Below are 19,437 nucleotides of genomic sequence, written 5' to 3'. Positions count from 1 at the left end.
TCCTGCTTGAAGATAATGGGGATTGAACCTAGGACCATCTGCATGCAAAGCAGAAGCTTTATTACTGAGCTATGGCACTTCCCCTAGAAATAAAGTACGATTCTAGTCCTCATGGCTCTGAATGAACAGCCAACTTACACAGGAAGCTGCCTTATACTAAGTCATACCATTGGTCTACCTAGCTCAGTTTTGTCATCACTGTAAGCAGTACAGTGGTACCTCGGGTTAAGTACTTAATTCGTTCTGGAGGTCCATATTTAACCTGAAACTGTTGTTAACCTGAAGCACCACTTTAACTAATGGGGCCTCCTGCTGCTGCTGAGCCACCGGAGCACGATTTCTGTTCTCATCCTGAAGCAAAGTTCTTAACCCAAGGTAATATTTCTGGGTTAGCGGAGTTTGTAACCTGAAGCGTATGTAACCCGAGGTACCACTGTAATGTGTACACTGCCTTAGGGCTCGTCCCACTTGTCCCATACCTAGAAAGCATGGATCCAAGCAGTTTTCCAATTGACATTTACTCTGGTTCAGGGGTAAAGAGTGGGTTTTCCCAGGGAAAGTGCTGGGACAAGCAGAAGTGTTAATGAGTCACATTCATCCATTTCAATTGTGTCTGCTCCGGATAGCATTGGCTACAGCCCATTTTTGCTGCTTCTTTATCAAAGAATACTAATAAACCAAAATCAATACAGTACTGATAATATGATTAGATTGACATTTTTTCCAACTTTTTAATTTAATTTTTGACTGTGTTTTTGAGAAAACATTGCTGCTTTTTAAATTGACAGTGTTATGGAACAGCAAAGAACTTGGGGGCTTCCAGACAGGATCGGTGCTCCTCATCCATTCAGGCTTTATGTAGCATCCACATGACAACATCTGCATCAAAATGCCAGCTTGTATCCTGCCATCCCATTTAATCCAGATTTAGAAGCTGCAAATGCAGTCTTTTTTTAAAAAAAATTTTTTTTTTTTTGCCAACAACTCATTTGCAATATCTGAATGACCTGTTTACAGTATTAAGCCTCCATCTGGAGGCAACTTTTATTTAAAACCATCAGGATTAAATGCAGTTATATTCTAATCTTTGTTTCTCCTTGTAATTGTGTAAGATTTTCTCTTTTACCCATGACTCAAAGAGGCTTTCTTCTATTTCAACCCTTGGGAGCCACCAGTTCAAGACTGGAAACTTTCTGGTGCCCCTTCAAAGGAAAAAGCCTGATTCAAAAGCATTTATAGCTGGGATGGTGAACCTCAGGGCCTGAGGACCAAATGTGGCCCTCATGTCCTCTCTATCTGGCCCTCAGAACTCTCCCCTGGCCACACCTCTCACTGGCCTTGCTTCACATTAACACCCTGAGAGTTATGCCTTTCCTTCAACTCTAGTAATGCCTAGGGCTCCATCCACACTATACACTTCAAGCAGTATTATATCACTTTAAATAGTCATGGCTTCCCCCAAAGAATCCTAAGAGTGTCGTTTGATAAGACTGCTGAGAGTTGCTAGACAACCCCCTATTGCCCTTCCAGAGCTACAGTTTTCAGAGTGGTTGAAAAATCATCCCTCTCCCAAAAGGCATATTTATTTATTTATTCATGGCATTCACACCCTAAAGAAAGAAAGAAAAAGAGCAGCTCACAGTAATCAGTACTAAGGCAGTCCTTTGCCGTCAGGCTCACAATCTAAAAAGACATGACACGTGAGGTAAAAAAGAAATGGGAGGGAAGAGGAAAAAAGCAATCTCAAGTGTAAGTCCTTCGCTTCCTATATTCCTAGCTGTACATTCTGGCGACCAAAAGCCATGTTGCTCTCCTCCCTATACATTTGCAAATAAGTCTAGACATTGGTCAACCCAGTACACGTGAGGGATAATGAAGCCTGGAAGGCCGCATTTGGCCCATGGGCTGAAAGTTCTCGACCCCTGCAGTTCACCCTTCCATAATGAAAAGAGGGGGAAAGCAGCCCTTTTGTCAGAAGTTCCCACTTGTCCTTTACAGTAGATTCACCTTGGCTATAACTTGCTTACAACCGGTGATGGCATACTGTTGGCCCCCTTGAGTGTAATAGTTGATCTGGCTGGCTAAGCTCTCCACGTGGCTCGGATCGGGATAAAGGCCTTCGCTCATCATCTCCTCATAGAAGCAGCTCAGGATGTGGCTCTTCTCCAGCAAGACGAAGGGAACGATCTCCGCCAACATCCAAAGAGGGTGGACTTGGTCAAGGACAGGACGGAGAGCAGCCTGCAGCAACTCCACCTTCTTCTGGGGCTGCAGTAGGTCGCCAGAGGCATTCTGAAGGAGAACATTGGCGACCTCGTTGCCCCCCAGGTTGCTTATCAGGATGTACACAGCATTGAGGAACTCGTTGGTTTGGTTCGTCTGGAAGAACCCGCCCAGTGTTTCCAGCAAGGCCGTAGACATGAACTCCACCTCGTCCAGGATAAACACAGGGATCTTCTCTTCAATTTCGGCTTGGGTAACCATCTCGCTGATCGTCTTAGATAAATCTTGCTGGCAGGCTGATGTGGAAGCGCTGTCCGGGCAGTGGTGCATGGCGAAGTAATGGAGCACAGAGCTGTGCCCCATGACTGACCTGAAATGTTTGGCTAGCAGCCAACCGACGTGGCTCTTCCCAACCCCGCTTGGGCCGTTGAAGGAGATGACCAGTGGTTTGTTGTGTATGTGGGTTGCCAGGTAGTCCTTGAGCAACGCCACAATGCTCTCGACTGCTAAGGCCTGCCCAAAAACCTCTCGGTGCATTGTCTTCTCCAGACCATCCAGATCATATTTCAGGAGGTTATCGTCCAGATTCTCGATGGCGTTCAGGATCTGGAAGCAGACAATTCCTACAAGCAACAGGAGGCACCTCTTGGCTTTGCTCTTGTGCTCGGCAGGGAGGTATTTCCTGGAGTTTCCTGGGTACAATACCCTGGGGTTCTTGGACCTCTTCCTCCGCTTGCTGGATCTGGTTGAGGGCTCCTGCACCGAGGTATCAAAAGTGAAGTACTGAGAACTCTCAAAGCTCGCTTGGCTCAAGAGGGAGGTGGAGGCACTGCCCAGTCTGGCCTTCCCCAAGGAGATCTGCCGCTGGAGAAGCTTCGCTTTGGAGTCCCCAGGCAGGAAGTTCTTCTTAAAGGCATGAGCTGTCCTCCGCAGGCGAATGGCAGCCCGCACTGGGGATGAGAGCAGAGAGAGCTTCTGGGGGCTTTTCAAGGCCTGCTTCCGGCCCTCCATTGTGAGCTCTTGCCGTGGGTCTCGCTTTCCCGCCTTCTCTACAGGAGAAGAAAAAGAAGCATAAGAACACAGCAGGAAAGGCAGCATGGTACAGTGGTTTACTTCCCGTATCAAAATGCCACAGGGTTGTTGTGAGAGGAGAGGGAGATGAGTGGGACACATTTGTGGAAGAGAGATCTATCAGCAGAAATCTCATTTATTTTATCAGATTTCTTACTCGACCTGTACCATAAGGTCCCAGGGCACATTGTAACATCAGAATATACAATTATAAAACAAATACAGCCATAAGACAAGAAAACAGCTCCATGAATAAATCCAGTAAAAACAATTCCATATTTAAAAACACTTAGAAACAATTCTACATATATAAATATAAGTTAACTATGCTGGCAGGCCTGGTGCCAGCCGTTGGTTTAGTTGGGCACCAGTCAAGGGCTCCAAAGGGACACTGGTGGCGCCGTGGGTTAAACCACTGAACCTAGGACCTGCCGATCAGAAGGTCGGCGGTTTGAATCCCCGCGACCGGGTGAGCTCCCATTACTCGGTCCCTGCTCCTGCCAACCTAGCAGTTCGAAAGCACGTCAAAGTGCAAGTAGATAAATAGGTACCGCTCTGGCGGGAAGGTAAACGGCGTTTCCGTGCGCTACTCTGGTTTGCCAGAAGCGGCTTAGTCATGCTGGCCACATGACCCGGAAGCTGTACGCTGGCTCCCTCGGCCAGTAAAGCAAGATGAGCAACCCCAGAGTCGGTCACGACTGGACCTAATGGTCAGGGGTCCCTTTACCTTTACTAGTCAAGGGCTCCAGGGGCTTGGAAGAGCTCCTAACCAGCCCAATCCAGCTGCACCACCATTCACTGGGCCCCAAATTATTTTCATTAGTGGGCAAATAAGAAGGCATGTGGTGGCCCTCTTAAGCAGCACTGTGTCCTGTCTGTGGGTGGGTGAAGGTGGCACTGTGCCAAACCCCCTTCCCCAAAAGAGCCTGGCACTGACCCTGCATGACAGTAATTGGAACCTTCAGGTCCAGGGACAGTCTACTTCATGGGTAGGCAAACTAAGGCCCGGGGGCCGGATTCGGCCCAATCGCCTTCTAAATCCAGCCTGCAGACGGTCTGGGAATCAGTGTGTTTTTACATGAGTAGAATGTGTCCTTTTATTTAAAATGCATCTCTGGGATTTGTGGGGCATAGGAATTCGTTCATTCCCCCCCCCCAAAAAAAAAATAAAAAATATAGTCCAGCCCCTGACACAGTCTGAGGGACAGTGAACCAGCTCCCCCGCCCCCCCCGCCCCCCCCGCCCCCGCTGAAAAGGTTTGCTGACCCCTGGTCTACTTCCAAATGTCAGGTGGGGGAAGGGCACTGCTTGTTGGTTTACCAGAGGAATCTGGGGAAATGCACGGAAGAGGTAACCAACAGAAGGGTTGGTTACCATCAGCACCACACTTTGGGTGTCTCTTAACCCCCTTTTAAAAGTACGCAATCTCGACATAAGTATCTGTTTCACAAAACCAGACCAGAAAAACCAGCATGTAAGTTTTCTGGGTTGTTGTTTTTTTTTAAGTCAAAAGCAATCCCCTTTTCTTGGAGAGCAGTGCCATCTAGAGGCTACTGCCTTTCAAAACACAGACTCCTGTCTGCTTTTAACAGCCGACTGCAAAATAGGATTTGTTTATTTTTAATAATGATAATAATAATATTGCAATGTAAAAGCATGGATCCGCTGAACCACCAAACCTTTTGTATTCAGCCTGACTCTGAAGCATTAGCATGTAGCACACAGGAAGATAAAGGGCATCAGTAGTTGGCCCAATTCACTGTATTTAAATGACTAACAAATAACAATGCTGAAATAGATTTTTAAAATTTTAAAAATTTTCCAGTAGCACCTTAGAGACCAACTAAGTTTGTTCCTGGTATAAGCTTTCATGTGCATGCGCACTTCTTAAGATAGCAAATAACAATGCCATTAATTTTAACAACTTCATGAAGTTCAGTGATGAATCACTTCAATAACCATTGGTTTGTTGATGGGTAGAGCAATCCAAACTAAAGGAAGCCAACTTAATCTATGCTGGGGTAAATCATGCCAGTGTAACTAACCCTGATTCAAAACTCCATTAAGAAGAAGGGCTGGTGACACCTGAACCCTCCAGGGGAGGAGGGAAAGTCTTTAAAACACACTTTGACTTACACCACCTTTGTACTAGGGAACTCCCACTGGGTTACCAGGTCACATGACCAATCTGAACATGTTTGGAACAGGGCTATGTCTCCTCCTGCACCAACCTACAACACACCCCATCACACCTGTAGAACACCCCTGTTTCGGGACTTATCCTGGCCTCAGCTCAGTTGGCTGACCTGGGATGGGTGACGTCATCCAGCTAAGGCCAGGATCAGCTGGCTCAGAAACCCGCCACCTATTCAAAATACCACTCATCCCCCAAGTTATTAGCTTTGGTTTGTCCCCTATTTATTTATCTCCCCCCACTTCTTTCTCTTTATTAGATCCAGTAGAGTAAATAAAGACAACTATGGACACAAGCAGTAGGGACTGCATCTTATGCACATTTAACTTGTGCAATTTCAACTATATAGGCTGACTGGTCAAAACCCTGCCATTTTATGGGGGGGGGGGAGTAAATAAATCCTGCATGTTGAATGCAAAGCTGGTCCATGAAGACTTTGTGGAGCGGGTGGGGGGGAAATAGTACTAATGATAATAAGAATAAACTGGTTAGATGGACGAATGTCCTGACTATGCACAACACAGCAATCATGCCTGGTTTTAGAACTGTGTGCATATATATAATGGGCAGTTTGGATTGTGGACTGTTATAAATTCCATTGGCACTTTTGAACTCGAGAAGCAGGATGGGAATATGAAAACAAGCCTCTATAGACAATAGGGAGAAGCTCTGCCAGACCCAGGGAGAAGCTATCAGGAGGGCAGCAGACAGGCCCATCCCACCACCGGGCTGCATTCATTCACTCATCAGCACTGATTTCAGTGCCAAGAGGCCAATTGTTCTTTGGGTTAAACTTCTACTAGAAAAATATGTTTGACCCAGTGAGAGCAGGATGCAAAACAGCAGGATGGGCGCTGCCTAGATCAAGCATGCAGCAAAAAGAAGGCATGCATTTTCAATCTCAGTAATTAACTTCTAGAGATCAGCAAGTCACCGAGTTGGTGGAAGGGACCTTAGAAATCATCCGATCCAACCAGCTACTCAGTACAAGGTCTGAAATGCAGGAGGCGACTGCAGGATCCCTGACAGGTGAGCCGTCCAAGCGGCTGTTTCAAACACCTACAGCAAAGGGGAAACCACCACCTCCTGAGGGAGGCTGTTCTATCGTCAAACAGCTCTTACCGTCAGGACAGTTCTCTTAACGTTCACCTGAGCTCTGCTTCCCTGCCATTTCCATTCACTTGCAATCTCCAGAGGAAAGAGCAGTGGTGGCTGGTACACATTGGGGCTGGTAGGGCAGGAGGCAGGGGAGGGGGAAACAGTAGGTGGAGCCCAGAGCCCATGATAGGTGGAGGCAGAGCCAATGACAGGCAGGGCCAAGCCATTTTATCTTAGGCCCCGTCCTCTTCCTCCCTGCTGAGTTCTGCAAGTGCAATGCTGACAGTAAGGAAGAGGAAGGTGACAGGCAGGACAACCCTCTGGACTGGCTGTAAGAAAGCTGGCCAGTGAGTGCTGACCTAAGTTGGTGGGGCACTTACCCATTCACCCTAACAGACCAGCCTCCGCTGTAGGGCAGGAGGCAGGGAGATGAACATTAGGTGGAGAAAGAGCCACTGACAGGCGAAACCACCACCTGATTGGTTATAAGAAAGAAGGCAAGCTGGCCTTATATATAGGTAACATAGAAAGCCGCCTTTGCCAAGTCAGATCATCACTCTACCTAGCTCAGCATTGTCTACGGTGAATGGCAATGGCTCTCCAGAATTTTAAGACACGCGGTCTTTTCCTGTTACCTGAAAATTTCAGGAACTGAACCTGGGATCTTTTGTACAAACTCATTACAGGCCTCATTGAAGCTAATGGACAAAGGGCTTACTCCGAATATAACTCAGTCCAGGAGTGGGGAACTTTTGGCCCACCAGATGTTGTTGAACTACAACTCTCATAAGTCTCATCAAACATGGCCAGTAGCAAAGGATGGTGGGAGTTGTAGTTCAGCAACATTTGGAGGGCCAAGTGTTCCCCACACTTGGCTTGAAGCATAATAACATAAGCAGAGCTGTATAAAAACATTAAGATAATAATAATAATAATAATAATAATAATAATAATAATAATTCCATTCTCATGTTGGCCAAACAGATGTCCCAGTATATCAGGAACCAGAGTCAAGCGTAGGTCAGATGGTTCAGTAAAGTTAACTCTTTATTCAAAGCAACAGTGCAGGCCAGTAATCCCACCAATTCTTCCTGGTATGTGTTGCCCCAGTGAGGCAGCTGCAAGGACTGGAGGCCCCCGCCTTCCCATAGCTGCCTAAGTTCCGTCCTCTCCAGGGTTTTCCCCCAAGCAATCAGAGACTGCCTCTGAGCACAACCAATCTCTCTGCGTATTCTGGGAGACCGGGTCGGTTTGGGGGAGCTGGAAGCATCAGGAGGGGGAGACTCCCTGGATTCTTCAGAGATCTTCCTCATCGCTGCCTCTTGTCCCACCCCAACCCTTCTCCCGACTCCTTTTCTGCCTCTGAGCCTGGACTGCTCTCTGCCCAGCTTCTTCCTGCTCACTAAACCCTGTTGCCTCTTCAGCTTCCGGCACCTCCTCCTCCTCCCAATCTGCTCCGCCTTCTCCTTCTGACCACACTTCACCGTCCAACCACCAATCCCCTGGCTCTGAGCCTTCTTCCCCTGGGGGTTCCCTTGAAGGTACCCCTTGCTGATGCCTCCCACCACTCATTTGCATCCAGCCAGTTCATGACACAATGGGAATCCTGCAAGCAGGACCTAAGTGCAACACTCTCCCCTCCTGTGGCTTCAAACAACTGGTATTTAGAAGCATTACTACTTCTGATTACGGAGACAGAACATAGCCATCATGACTAACAGCAACTGATAGTCCTATGCTCCATGATTTTGCCTTATCCTCTTTTAAAGCCTTCCAAGTTAGTGACTACCAGTGACTCCTTTGGGAGGGAGTTCCAGAGTTTAACAACGCACTGCAATGTGAAACAACAACAGTGCATTGGTAGAGTGTTTATACTGGACGGGTCATCATTCTATTTTATTTCTTGTTCTGTGATATGCCCCCTAAATGGTACCACATTATTGCTGCGGGGGGTGGGGGTGGGTGGGCACTCTTGTTCTACAGGGGGAACAGAAACAGGACACTCATAAAATTAAACCAGAACAATTGTGGTATGAAAAGTTACAGAATTTCAGCAGAACGCTATGGAACATGCAGGAAACGAAGCAGGATATCTGCCCCAAAACTTTTGCAGGCTCAAATAGGATCAAAAGCGGGGTGGCTGATAACAACATGAGCACAAATCATTATAAATATACAATACAGAGGATATTGGGAGGGGACCTGGGTAATAACAACCAGGGACCATTTCTCTTACCATGCCAGGCTTGTGGAAACAGGATACTTTTACTCAATGGACCTTTCGGTTCAATGCTACAGAGTTCTTCTTCTGTTCTTAAAGTTTAACCCCCTTTAATCGTTTTCTTCCTGTTACACACTGCACAGGAAGGAACAAAAGGGGCTTCTAGTGTTCTTGGTAGTTATATTTTGAGGAAGCCAGTGAATCCATGCAAGGGCTCTGTTCTTACCACATAAACCCAAACCATGAGTCAGACGCTACAGAATCAACGATGCACTTTCTGTACGTTTGGTCCGTCATGGCAGCCAGGAAGAGGAGTTCCAGCCAGCGGCAAACAGAGGAAATAAACCAGTTCTCTCTCAGATTACTAGAAAGCCCCGGCTGTGAAGGCTGCTGCCCATTGGCAGAAGTCAGGGAGCCCAGAAATAGGTGGCACCAGAGCCAATGACAGGCACAGCCATCTAAATCTAGTTTTGTCCCCATCCGGCTGAGTTTTACATGAGCTCAGGTGTGGGTGAACCTGTCAGTTCTGATTTCTCTCAGGTAGGATCCACACCATGTATTTTAAAGCACTCTTATACTACATTAACAGCAGTTGCCTGATGGCAAATTCAGAAGCAAAGGGTCCCTTCATGATAGTCACATCACACCCCCACTCCTCCTAAGATTGTACAATAAAAATGACCTTTCAGGTCTCATTGTTTTGCTGAGGATGACAGCGTAGTCACATTCTTAAAAGGTAAAGGGACACCTGACCATTAGGTCCAGTTGTGGCCGACTCTGGGGTTGCGGCGCTCATCTCGCTTTATTGGCCGAGGGAGCCGGCGTACAGCTTCCAGGTCAAGTGGTCAGCATGACTTAAGTCGCTTCTGGCAGGCCAGAGCAGCACACGGAAATGCCATTTACCTTCCCGCCGGAGCGGTACCTATTTATCCACTTGCACTTTGATGTGCTTTTGAACTGCTAGGTTGGCAGGAGCAGGGACCGAGCAATGGGAGCTCACCCTGTTGCGGGGATTCGAACCGTCGACCTTCTGATCAGCAAGTCCTGGCTCTGTGGTTTAGACCACAACACCACCCGCGTCCAGGTCACATTCTTACCATACATTTAATAAACTATGATACCACTTTAAACAGCTATGGCTTCCCTGAAGAATTCTGGGAAATGTAGTATGTTAAGACTGGTGTTAGAAAACCCCCTTGTCCCCTCACGGAACTACAGTTCACAGAGTGGTTCTACGGTCAATCCCTTTTCACAGGGAACTCTGGGAATCGTAAGTCTCTGAGGGGAATTAGGGTCTTCTAACAACTCTTAGCAACTTTTTTTAAAAAAAACAACAACCCACAGCTCCCATAATTCTTTGTGGGAAGCCATCACTGCTTAATGTGGTACGATGCTGCTTTAAATGCATAGTGTGGATGTGGCCTATGTCCTTTTGAGATCCAACAAGAAGAAGATGATGATAGAGAGAGCAAATGGTTGTTTTTTTTCACAGAGTAAATTACAGCTCACAGAGAGCAAATCAGGCACACACTTAGAAAATGGGTTTCTTTTTGTTTTTTTTCAGAGCAAAGTGAAACAGCTTTCAAAAGCTTCAATAATGCAGCCCACAGGATGTATTATTGTTTTTTTTAAAAAAATAATAATTACAGTGTAGAGACATAAATGCACAGAAATGAAAAGCCCCCAGTTTCAAAATGCCTGGTCCCTTACCAAAGTAACAGCAATTTGCCTTCAAATGAAACCCATTTCAAGCACTTCTCTGAAGAATGGAGCAGGGCGGGTGGGTGGGAGGAAGAAGAAGAAAGCAGAGACCTCGGGTATCCCAGAACATCCTTGGCAATGCCCCGTGCAATGGACGTTCTGGCACAAAACTGCTTGAGCAAAAAATATTTAGTACTGCAAATAGTGGGCTCATTCATTAGCTGCCTAGAGCCAATTAACACCAGAACTTTGCAGCATAAGTCAATGCAAATCAGTCTGTGGGAGCTTGGGTGTGTAGGATGTTTACATAGGAACCCTGCTCCCAAAAAAGGAAAGGTTCTACAATCCCCCATGACCCTGTACAACCCCCATTCACCCCGTCATCAGAATTGTAGTCTGTTAAGGGTGCTGAAAGTTGTTAGGAGACCTTCAACAAACTGCAATTCCTAGGACACTTTGTGGGAAGCCATGTGTCTTAAAGTGGAATAAGAGTGCTTTAAATGTATGGTGTTGGTGTGCCTCTCATTTTCTACATCAGTTTTGCAACCCTAGAAAAGAAAAGAAAAGAAAAGAAAAGAAAAGAAAAGAAAAGAAAAGAAAAGAAAAGAAAAGAGAACACATTTTTGGAAATCAACTTCCCATAATACAATGCCTTTCATATGTTATTTTCACTAATATATGCATACTTTACCCTAGTATATGCATTCTTATACACATTACCTGGCCAGAAAATTGCACTGCAAAATTCAGAGAAGTTCAAATTTCGAAGGAGGGCTGCGTTTCATTTTGCATATTGTTCCATGAAAGCGTGAATTAGGTTAAGGTCGCCAATAGATATGAACTGAATGGGACTTCTCCCCATTCAGTGAAAACACTGACACTCAGGGGAAGGAAGCTGACAGCCATTACCACCACACCCTGGATGCCATTAAGATGGCAGGCAGGTAGGGGAAACATCTCATGCACTCTAATGGAACAGCCTCCACTGAGCCTAGGTCATCCCATGACTGGTGGCATGTTCCAGAGAAAGCAAAAGGGAGTTATTCCTCCTTGCAACCTATACTTAACTGGAGGAACTCTTGTTCTTGTTCCCAGACGTTGGCACTCCCTCCTGACCTAAGAGAAGTTAGACTGACTCCCTCCTTATTGTCCTTCTGCCCACAGGTGAAGAAGACCTTCTTTTTTCCAACAGGCTTTTGGGAACAGAGTGCTTTTAATGAAAGGACTGGTGCTGTGCTGTTTTTGTTGTGGTTGCTTGTATGTTTTTAATAGATCAGGCAGGTAGGTAGATGATAGACACTTTTAATTATATTAATGTTTAATAGTTTTAAAATTATTTTTCCTCTATGTTTTTAGGGATTACCCTTTCTAGGAACAGTCCACACTTTAAAGCTCCATTTCTGAGGGCTCTATCTCTGCTCTGGAGTTTTCCCCATGAAAGCTGACTCTGTGGAAAACCTGAATCGTCATTTGTTGCACTTCAACTTTGCGGGCAAACCTTTGCGGCGAGAGAGAGAGCGCACTCAGATACAGAGCTTTAAAGCACAGATCTGTGCCTGGAAAGAGCAGGCAAAAAGGTAAGCGTGGATAAGCCCCTGTTTTACCTGTGTCACCTTGAACAGCAGCCACTATGCAATTCACTGCTAGCAATAAGGGCTAACAGCGGATATTTTATGTTCAAGGTAGCATATGGCGGATTACTGGCTAGATCTAGACCTTTTCAGGCTTCCCAAGAGGTCAGCTTCCCAGAAGCATCAGGCTGGCCCACCATGTCATATGGTTAAGCAACAGATGCACAGCGATTTTTTTCTCAGCATCCCAAGCTCACCTCCTTCTGATAAGTAGAGCTCAGCTACTCAAGGGTTTTAAAAGCATCCCTCTGAAACTTACCCAAGCTCTCTGGGACAGACAATCCCAATGAGGAAAGGTTTCAGCAATTAGGGCTTTCTTCGTTTAGCGGGGGGGGGGGGGGGAGGACACTCAGAGGCGACATTATTATAGAAATGTTTAAAATTATGCATGGCACAGAGAAAGTGGATAGATAGAAGTGCTCCTCCCTTTCTCATAAACCTAGAAGTCATGGGCACCCGATGAGGTTGAACGCTGGAGGATTTAAGACGTGCAAAAGGAAGAACTTCTTTACACAGCACAGTTAAACTATGGAACTGCCACAGGAGGCAGTGATGACCAGTGGCAGAGCAAGCCGATTGGGCACCTGGGGCAGTGGGGGGGGGGCCAGCCACCGGCAGGGCAGGACGAGCTGGGGCAGGCCGCTCCACGGAGCCTCCAAAAAGTCTGCCTGCCTCCTCCCACTCAGCCACCCTACAGCTGCGGGGGGGGGGGGGAGGCAGCGGGCGGACCATTTGGGGCTCCACGGTGAGTGCCACCCAGCATTTTGTCACCCCCCTCAATGGTGACACCCGGGCAGCCCGCCCCCACCACACACACCCTTCCTCTGACCCTGGTGATGACCTTCAGGTTTGGATTACTTTAAAAGAGGATTCATGGAGAAGGCTATCTAGGGGCCTCTTGCCATGGTGGCTATGTTCTGCCTCCATTGTCGAAGGCAGTATATTTCTGAATGCCAGTGGCTGAAAACTGCAGGAGGAGAGAGGGCTCTTGCGCTCGGGACCAGCTTGCAGGCTTCCCATGGGGCATCTAGTTGGCCACTGTGAGAACAGAATTCTGGACTAGATGGGCTATTGGTCTGATCCAACAGGTCTCCTCTTTATGCCCTTCAAGGGACTTAGCTCAGAGGTATACTCCATGTGCCAGAACCCTTGAAAGTCACTTCCAGTCAGGGCATGCAGCACTGAGCTAGATGGACCAATAGTTTGACTCCCTCATAAAAGGCAGTTACCTAAGTTTAAAGGGAAAGACCATAGCTCAGTGGTAGAGCACCTGCTTTGCACACAGAAGGTCCCAGGCAGAGCAGGGAAGGACCCTGTGTCTGAAAACATGGAGAGCTGCTGCCAGTCAGCATGGACAGTACTGTGCTAGATAGACCAATGGTCTGAATGGCGAGAGATGAGGAGGGGGCTTAATCCCTGTAACTGAAGCTTTATGGTTTTAACTTTATTGGTATCCACCATCACCCTAAACCCTCAGCGTGGGGATTGGAAGGGATGAAACAAATAGCTCAGGAAATGGGTTTAAAAGTAAAGGATAAAAGGACCCCTGACCATTAGGTCCAGTCGTGGCCGACTCTGGGGTTGCGGCGCTCATCTCACTTTACTGGCCGAGGGTGCCGGCGTACAGCTTCTGGGTCATGTGGCCAGCATGACTAAGCCGCTTCTGACGAACCAGAGCAGCGCACGGAAACGCCGTTTACCTTCCCGCCAGAGTGGTACCTATTTATCTACTTGCACTCTGATGTGCTTTTGAACTGCTAGGTGAGCAGCAGCTGGGACTGAGCAACGGGTGCTCACCCCGCCTTCTGATCAGCAAGCCCTAAGCTCTATGGTTTAGAGACCACAGCGCCACCCTAAGCCCTCAGCATGGGGATTGGAGGGGATGTAACAAATAGCTCAGGAAATGGGTTTAGCAGCTCTCAAATAGCTGCTTATGAACACTGGCATTCCAAGGGCCCAGGAAGAGCAGGCAAAACTTGTTGGGCCTCATTCTTGAGCAGAAACACTTCACACCCCTACTGATGGAAGGTGCTCACCCACCCCCCTATTTGCTGCTGTAAATCTCCAGCAGGGCTGGCAACAGGAAGGGAGCAAAAGTATTTGCAGGCTCCTGGTTAATGTTTCCTGGGACTAGTAGGGCAGAATGCTTCAAAATTTCCACATGTAAGGATCACAAGCATTTTTCAGGATGTGGAAACATCTGGTCTTTGCAATCAAATTGCAACCACACTAGTCAGGGAATGCTTTGCAGAACATTATCTCACCACCCTTTTCTCCACTGATATCTGGGCAAACAGCGACCAGCAGTCTTCATATGGTTTGTGGATGTCGGATGTGCTGAGTCACCTCATCTGACACACACAAACTCTGGAAGTAAGGCTACCAACTTGTTTTACTGATGGGCTTTTAACTGCAGCAACCGCAGGGGAACCTTTTCAGCCGAAGGGCCACATTCCCTCTAAACAACCTTCTGAGGGCCACATACCAGTTGGTAGGCAGGGCCAGGAGCAAAGGTGGGTTGGAGCAATGGATTTTACCTTTGTACTGTCAGCTTACTCTCTCTCTCTCTCTCTCTCTCTCTCTCTCTCTCTCTCACACACACACACACACACACACACACACACACACACACACATCTCTATCTTCCATCCTGGACAAGCAAGAGGCATTACAGTCTCAGAGTTTAAGGGTACTGGCCACCCAGGCAAAAACACTAAAGGTGTGAAGCAGGGTCAATGCAAAGCGTTAAGTAGGGAGAGGGGGTGTGGTCTTGGAAGAGTTTTGAGGGCCACATAGAGAGGCCTGGAGGCACTACTCCTGCTTTGTAGGCACAAATTGAGCAACTGAAGCTTTTCCTAGCATGGAGCTGAAGCAATGGAGAAAACGTCAGCTGCTCAATTTATCCCATTGCAGGCAGCTGTTAAAAGCATAGGAATAGGCAGAAGGTGGCAACACTAGCCGGAAACCCTCTAAGTGGAGAAATGGTTCATTAGATGGGTGACCAGTTGATCGCCAACGTGGTCATGCTGTGTGCACTGCCAGAGAATTTTCAACAATCTGTTTTGACATGTGCATTTCCCGTGAAGTTCCAAAGCAGGAAGTGCATCTTTTTATGTTTGAGCGCTGCATGACGTGCGTCTCATTCCTAGTTAGAGAACTCATTTCCAGAGATTCATGACTTGCCATTGAAGTTGCAAACTACTTCCAAAGAAAGATGTCCTGATAAGCCACAATATCACTCCCAGGCACAGTACATGCAAGGGAAAGTCTGCGCACATGCACTTTCCACACCAGGAAAAAGTTTCACTTATAGCTTTCCTGCTTTTCCTATGGCTAAAGTGCAGGAGCCCAACTAGAAAACAAAAACTAATGGCAGCCTTAGAGTTGCCAGCTTTTAAGCTAACCCTGCTCATCTGCCTTTAGCTGCACCTCAACTGGCATACATTAGCAGATGGCAAAGCTGTTTTGAAAGGCTTTGCCAGCAGACAGATCAAGTGACTTGTGAAACGCAGGCCAGGTCCGTTTTTTACTGGTCAGCTGGGAAACCCAGTCCCACATCCCTCAGTCTTTCCCTGCCCATTACAGAAGAAAAAGATGATGCCAACCCAAAGCAGCCTCATACAACCCCTAACAGTTGAAAGCATTTTTCAGTTGCAGAAATTCAGCAAAGGCCATTGCACTGCCATCCTTTTCAGCTCTGTACCAGTAAAAACTTAATTCTCTTAAGCCAACTGCATGCCAGCCAGTTACTCACAGCATAGAAGTTTGCTCGGGGCATTGATTTCTCTGCATGGTTGCAAACTTCATACACTAGACTTTTGCTCCTCTTCAACTTGATCTGATGACCACTACCAGGTGATTATAACCCCCCACCCCCAACAATGCAAAGACAAGTTGCTGCTGCTGCTGCTGCTGCTGCTGCAAATTAAGATACTCTTAAAAGACAGTGACACAGAAGGTTGTTTTCTTCCTTCTGGAGCAGCCAGCAACTTTACAACCCTGTACTGACCTCATCAAAAAAAATAATAAATACTGGACTCTCCGCTCCACCCATCCAACCCAGCCCCACCACAGACAGACAGAGAGCATTACCAAGCATTGGGCCTTCTTCGGAGCTGCACCAGCAGGGAACTTGCTTCCCTCCTCTGAAGGAGCCGGGCCAGTCCCAAGGAGCCGGCGTTAGCCATGTGGCATTTTTTTTGGAAGTCGCGTCAGCAGGGTTGAGAGTGCAGCCACTTGTGCAAAGCTGATGTGGCCTTGCCTCTCTCTCTCTTTCTCTCTGTGTGTGTGTCAGAGAGAGAGAGAAAAGAGCAAGAGATGGGAGCAGGGCCCTCCTCCCTCCTGAGCTTCCTCCTCACACCCTCATGAGGCCTTATCGCTAAAGCACTGTGCAGCTGTGTTTGGCTGCTGGCCTGTCTGTGTTGCAAGAGTTCAGACACACACACACACAGAGAGAGAGAAACATAAACACCACATACACACACAGAGAGAGGCAAAAAGCCCATTCATTGGCTGCGTCTGGGTTGCGACAGGAAACCTGACTCTGGTTATGTGAGGCAGATCAGGCCACTGTCGCCACCCATTCCGCTGCGGGTCTCTTGAGTCAAAGAGAGGTGAAGGGGCGATAGGCCAGCCGGCCTGCACCACAGGATAGTCTGAAGCTTCTCACTTGGCCCCCAATTAAGGTGGATGACTTCAGACAGGCTGCTGTGCTCCACTTGGGCCACGTGCTCCAGCTGCGACGTCTGAGGCCTTCATTACATGAGCCACATGACCAACTTTTACAGAGGACAATCCTCTGTTTGAAGGGATTTGGACTATCCCTGTCTAAGGCCACATTCACAGCATAAAAAGCACCATGATACCACAGTGGACAGTCAATGGTTTTAGTTTACAGGAACTGTAAACTTTTACAGTTTACAAGAGTTGTTAGGAGACCTCTCTTGAACCTACAGCTCTCAAGAGTGCTATAAGAGTTGATCCCTTTTCTCAGGGAACTCTGGGAATTGTAGCTCTGGGAGGGGAATGAGATCTCCCAACAACTCTCAGCACCCAGAGCAAATGACAGTTCCCAGGATTCTTTGGGCAAAGCCATAACCTGTTATCAGAGTGCTTTAAATGTGTGGTATGAATGTGGCCTGCCCCTGGTCTAACCATCACACCAAACATCCAAGCCCTGGAACATAGGTTGTTGCTGGCACTGGTCTGCCTTGAGAGACAATGGAAGAGGATGCTTTCGGGGGTAAAGTCAAGCGGTTGGAGAGTTACAGCACCTGCTACGGCCTCCCACCTTTCCTCCAAAAGGCTCAAGGTGGTTGTACAGTGTTCTCTCTCTTTGTCCAATTTTATCCTCACAGCAACCCTGTGAGGTAGGATAGGCTGAGAGACAGCAACTGGCCCAAGGTCACCCAAGTGAGCTTCATGGCAACTGGTGGTGTAGTTGTTAGAATGTCTGTCGGCCAAGGACCTGGGAGGCCAGGGTTCAAGTCCCCACTCGGTCATGAAGCGCACTTTGTAACCTTGGGGTTGGCAAAAGGCTTGGCAGATAGGCAGAGGATATGAATATAAAAAAATAAAAAAATAAGCCACAGACCTTCCCCATCCCAGCTTTTTGTCTGCTGAAGCAGCCACCCAGCACAACAACAAAATCAAACCAGGCAAATAATTACAGGGTTGCCAGTTTGTTTGTTTTTGTTTCTTTTAAAGGCTGCTGTAGGTATGCCTTGAATAGCTCTTCTCCCCTCATTTACAGTTCCTAAGGCCAGTCACTCACCACTGGAAGGGTCTCTTGCTGCATCAGCTGAAAACAGTCCCATGTCATTGACCCTTTCAGGCTCTGGCTTCCTCGACCAAACTTCCCAATGTTCAATGAACGGTTTTGTTTTTCTCTTCTGACTTTACGCAGGGAAATTAGCCCTAGAGTTAGGAGTATGCAAATCCCTTTGAAAGACGCAACAATGGGCAGGTGTATTCTGTAATTTGCATAATTGTCATACAGACCAGTGTGTGTGTATGTGTGTGCACGCGTTCGCGTGTGCATGCATGTGTGTGTGTTGTGGGGGGAATACAGTTGTAAAACAATGCCAAATAAAATATGTGCAAATCAATACAAAACGGCCAAAGATGCACAATATGTGTGTATGCATCCTGCTAGGGCTCACTCCACTTGCCAACCCTGCCTATCTGCTGGGTCCTTTGCCAATCACATTTCCCCCACACCCGACCGACTTCTAATTCCTTTACACCTGACTAAAAAAACACACCATCTCTTTATACCTCAGCCCACCCCCTTACAGCTCAGCCTAACCACCAGCTGCACTGAAAAGGATAAACCAAGAACTCTGGCCACAAGTTTCAATGTAAGGATTAATTACTACTCAAGAGTTGAAAAGAAAAAAATGTGTATATTCTGCAAAGAATGACAGTTTAAAGCTAATAGTAAATTTAAACACAACATGTGAGTACAATGGTTTTAAGATAATAATAAATTTAGATATTAGTATGCAATAATATAGTATAAAGGTACATAAAATACCAGTACACAACAATAGTTTTATACAAGTCTCAATGGTAGTCAAAAAGAGTCTTAATGCTAGAAGTATGTGGTGTAAATTGCAGTGATGTGCAAATACGATCTTCTCTGGGTTTATCCGAGGTTTTTATAGCAAGAAGGTCTTTCCTGTTTTTCACTTCCGCTCTATCTTGAGCTGCAGTAAGAGTCCGTGATGTGTATCCTCGTTGTAATAAGGACTGTGTGAGTTGATAGGCCGCTATTTTATAGTCATGTTGGAACGATGCATTTCTTTTTAGTCTTAAGTACTGTCCATACGGTAAGTTATTCAATAAATGTGGAGCGTGAAAGGATGAAGCGTGTAATAATGAATTTCGATCGGTTGGTTTATGGTATGGGCGGATCTTAAGTTGTTGAGAGTGATCTTTAAAGACTGTGACATCCAGAAAATTAACTGATGTATCATGAATGGTACCAGACAGTCGTATATTTGGATCTGCAACATGGTGATAGCCATGGGCTTAGACAGGATTTATGTTAGTGTTGAGCTATCTGTGACGCAATTGGTCAGTTAGTTAAGTATTTCTATTTATTTATTTGATTTTTTAAAGGGCATATTAGGAAGATACTACACTTTGATGCTAGTAGCAAGCTCTGTAAGCATGGGTCCTTATGTGATCAAAAGTGTGAGCGTGTTCACACATTACTTTCAATGAGTGTACAATTTGTGTAGCTGTGTGGACAAATAGTTGAACTGTAAGCTTGTACTTACATGTTACTCACCTGT

At 46.7% G+C, this 19,437-nt stretch overlaps 1 protein-coding gene across 7 annotated transcripts; it reads right to left on the bottom strand.

The window, feature by feature from the left end:
* Positions 1–706: 706 nt before the first annotated feature.
* TOR4A (torsin family 4 member A) lies at positions 707–18,002 on the bottom strand. Of its 7 annotated transcripts, none has more exons than XM_028715606.2 (2): positions 17,913–18,002; positions 707–3,272 (listed from the first exon to the last, which is right to left on the bottom strand). In XM_028715606.2, the coding sequence occupies exons 1-2, from the start codon at positions 17,953–17,955 to the stop codon at positions 1,993–1,995; spliced, it is 1,323 nt and encodes a 440-aa protein (XP_028571439.1). In that variant the 5' UTR covers positions 17,956–18,002; the 3' UTR covers positions 707–1,992. The 7 variants fall into 7 exon arrangements, with proteins under 7 accessions (XP_028571439.1, XP_028571441.1, XP_028571438.2 ...); XM_028715608.2 differs by lacking the exon at positions 17,913–18,002 and adding an exon at positions 16,232–16,543 and having other exon boundaries at positions 707–3,267; XM_028715605.2 differs by lacking the exon at positions 17,913–18,002 and adding an exon at positions 16,232–16,542.
* Between the last annotated feature and the right edge of the window lie 1,435 nt (positions 18,003–19,437).

This window comes from Podarcis muralis, chromosome Z (genome assembly GCF_964188315.1).
Source record: "Podarcis muralis chromosome Z, rPodMur119.hap1.1, whole genome shotgun sequence".
Classification (NCBI taxonomy): domain Eukaryota; kingdom Metazoa; phylum Chordata; class Lepidosauria; order Squamata; family Lacertidae; genus Podarcis; species Podarcis muralis.
The sequence above is the reverse complement of the archived record's forward strand: the minus strand, read 5'-3'. Positions and strand labels throughout refer to the sequence as shown.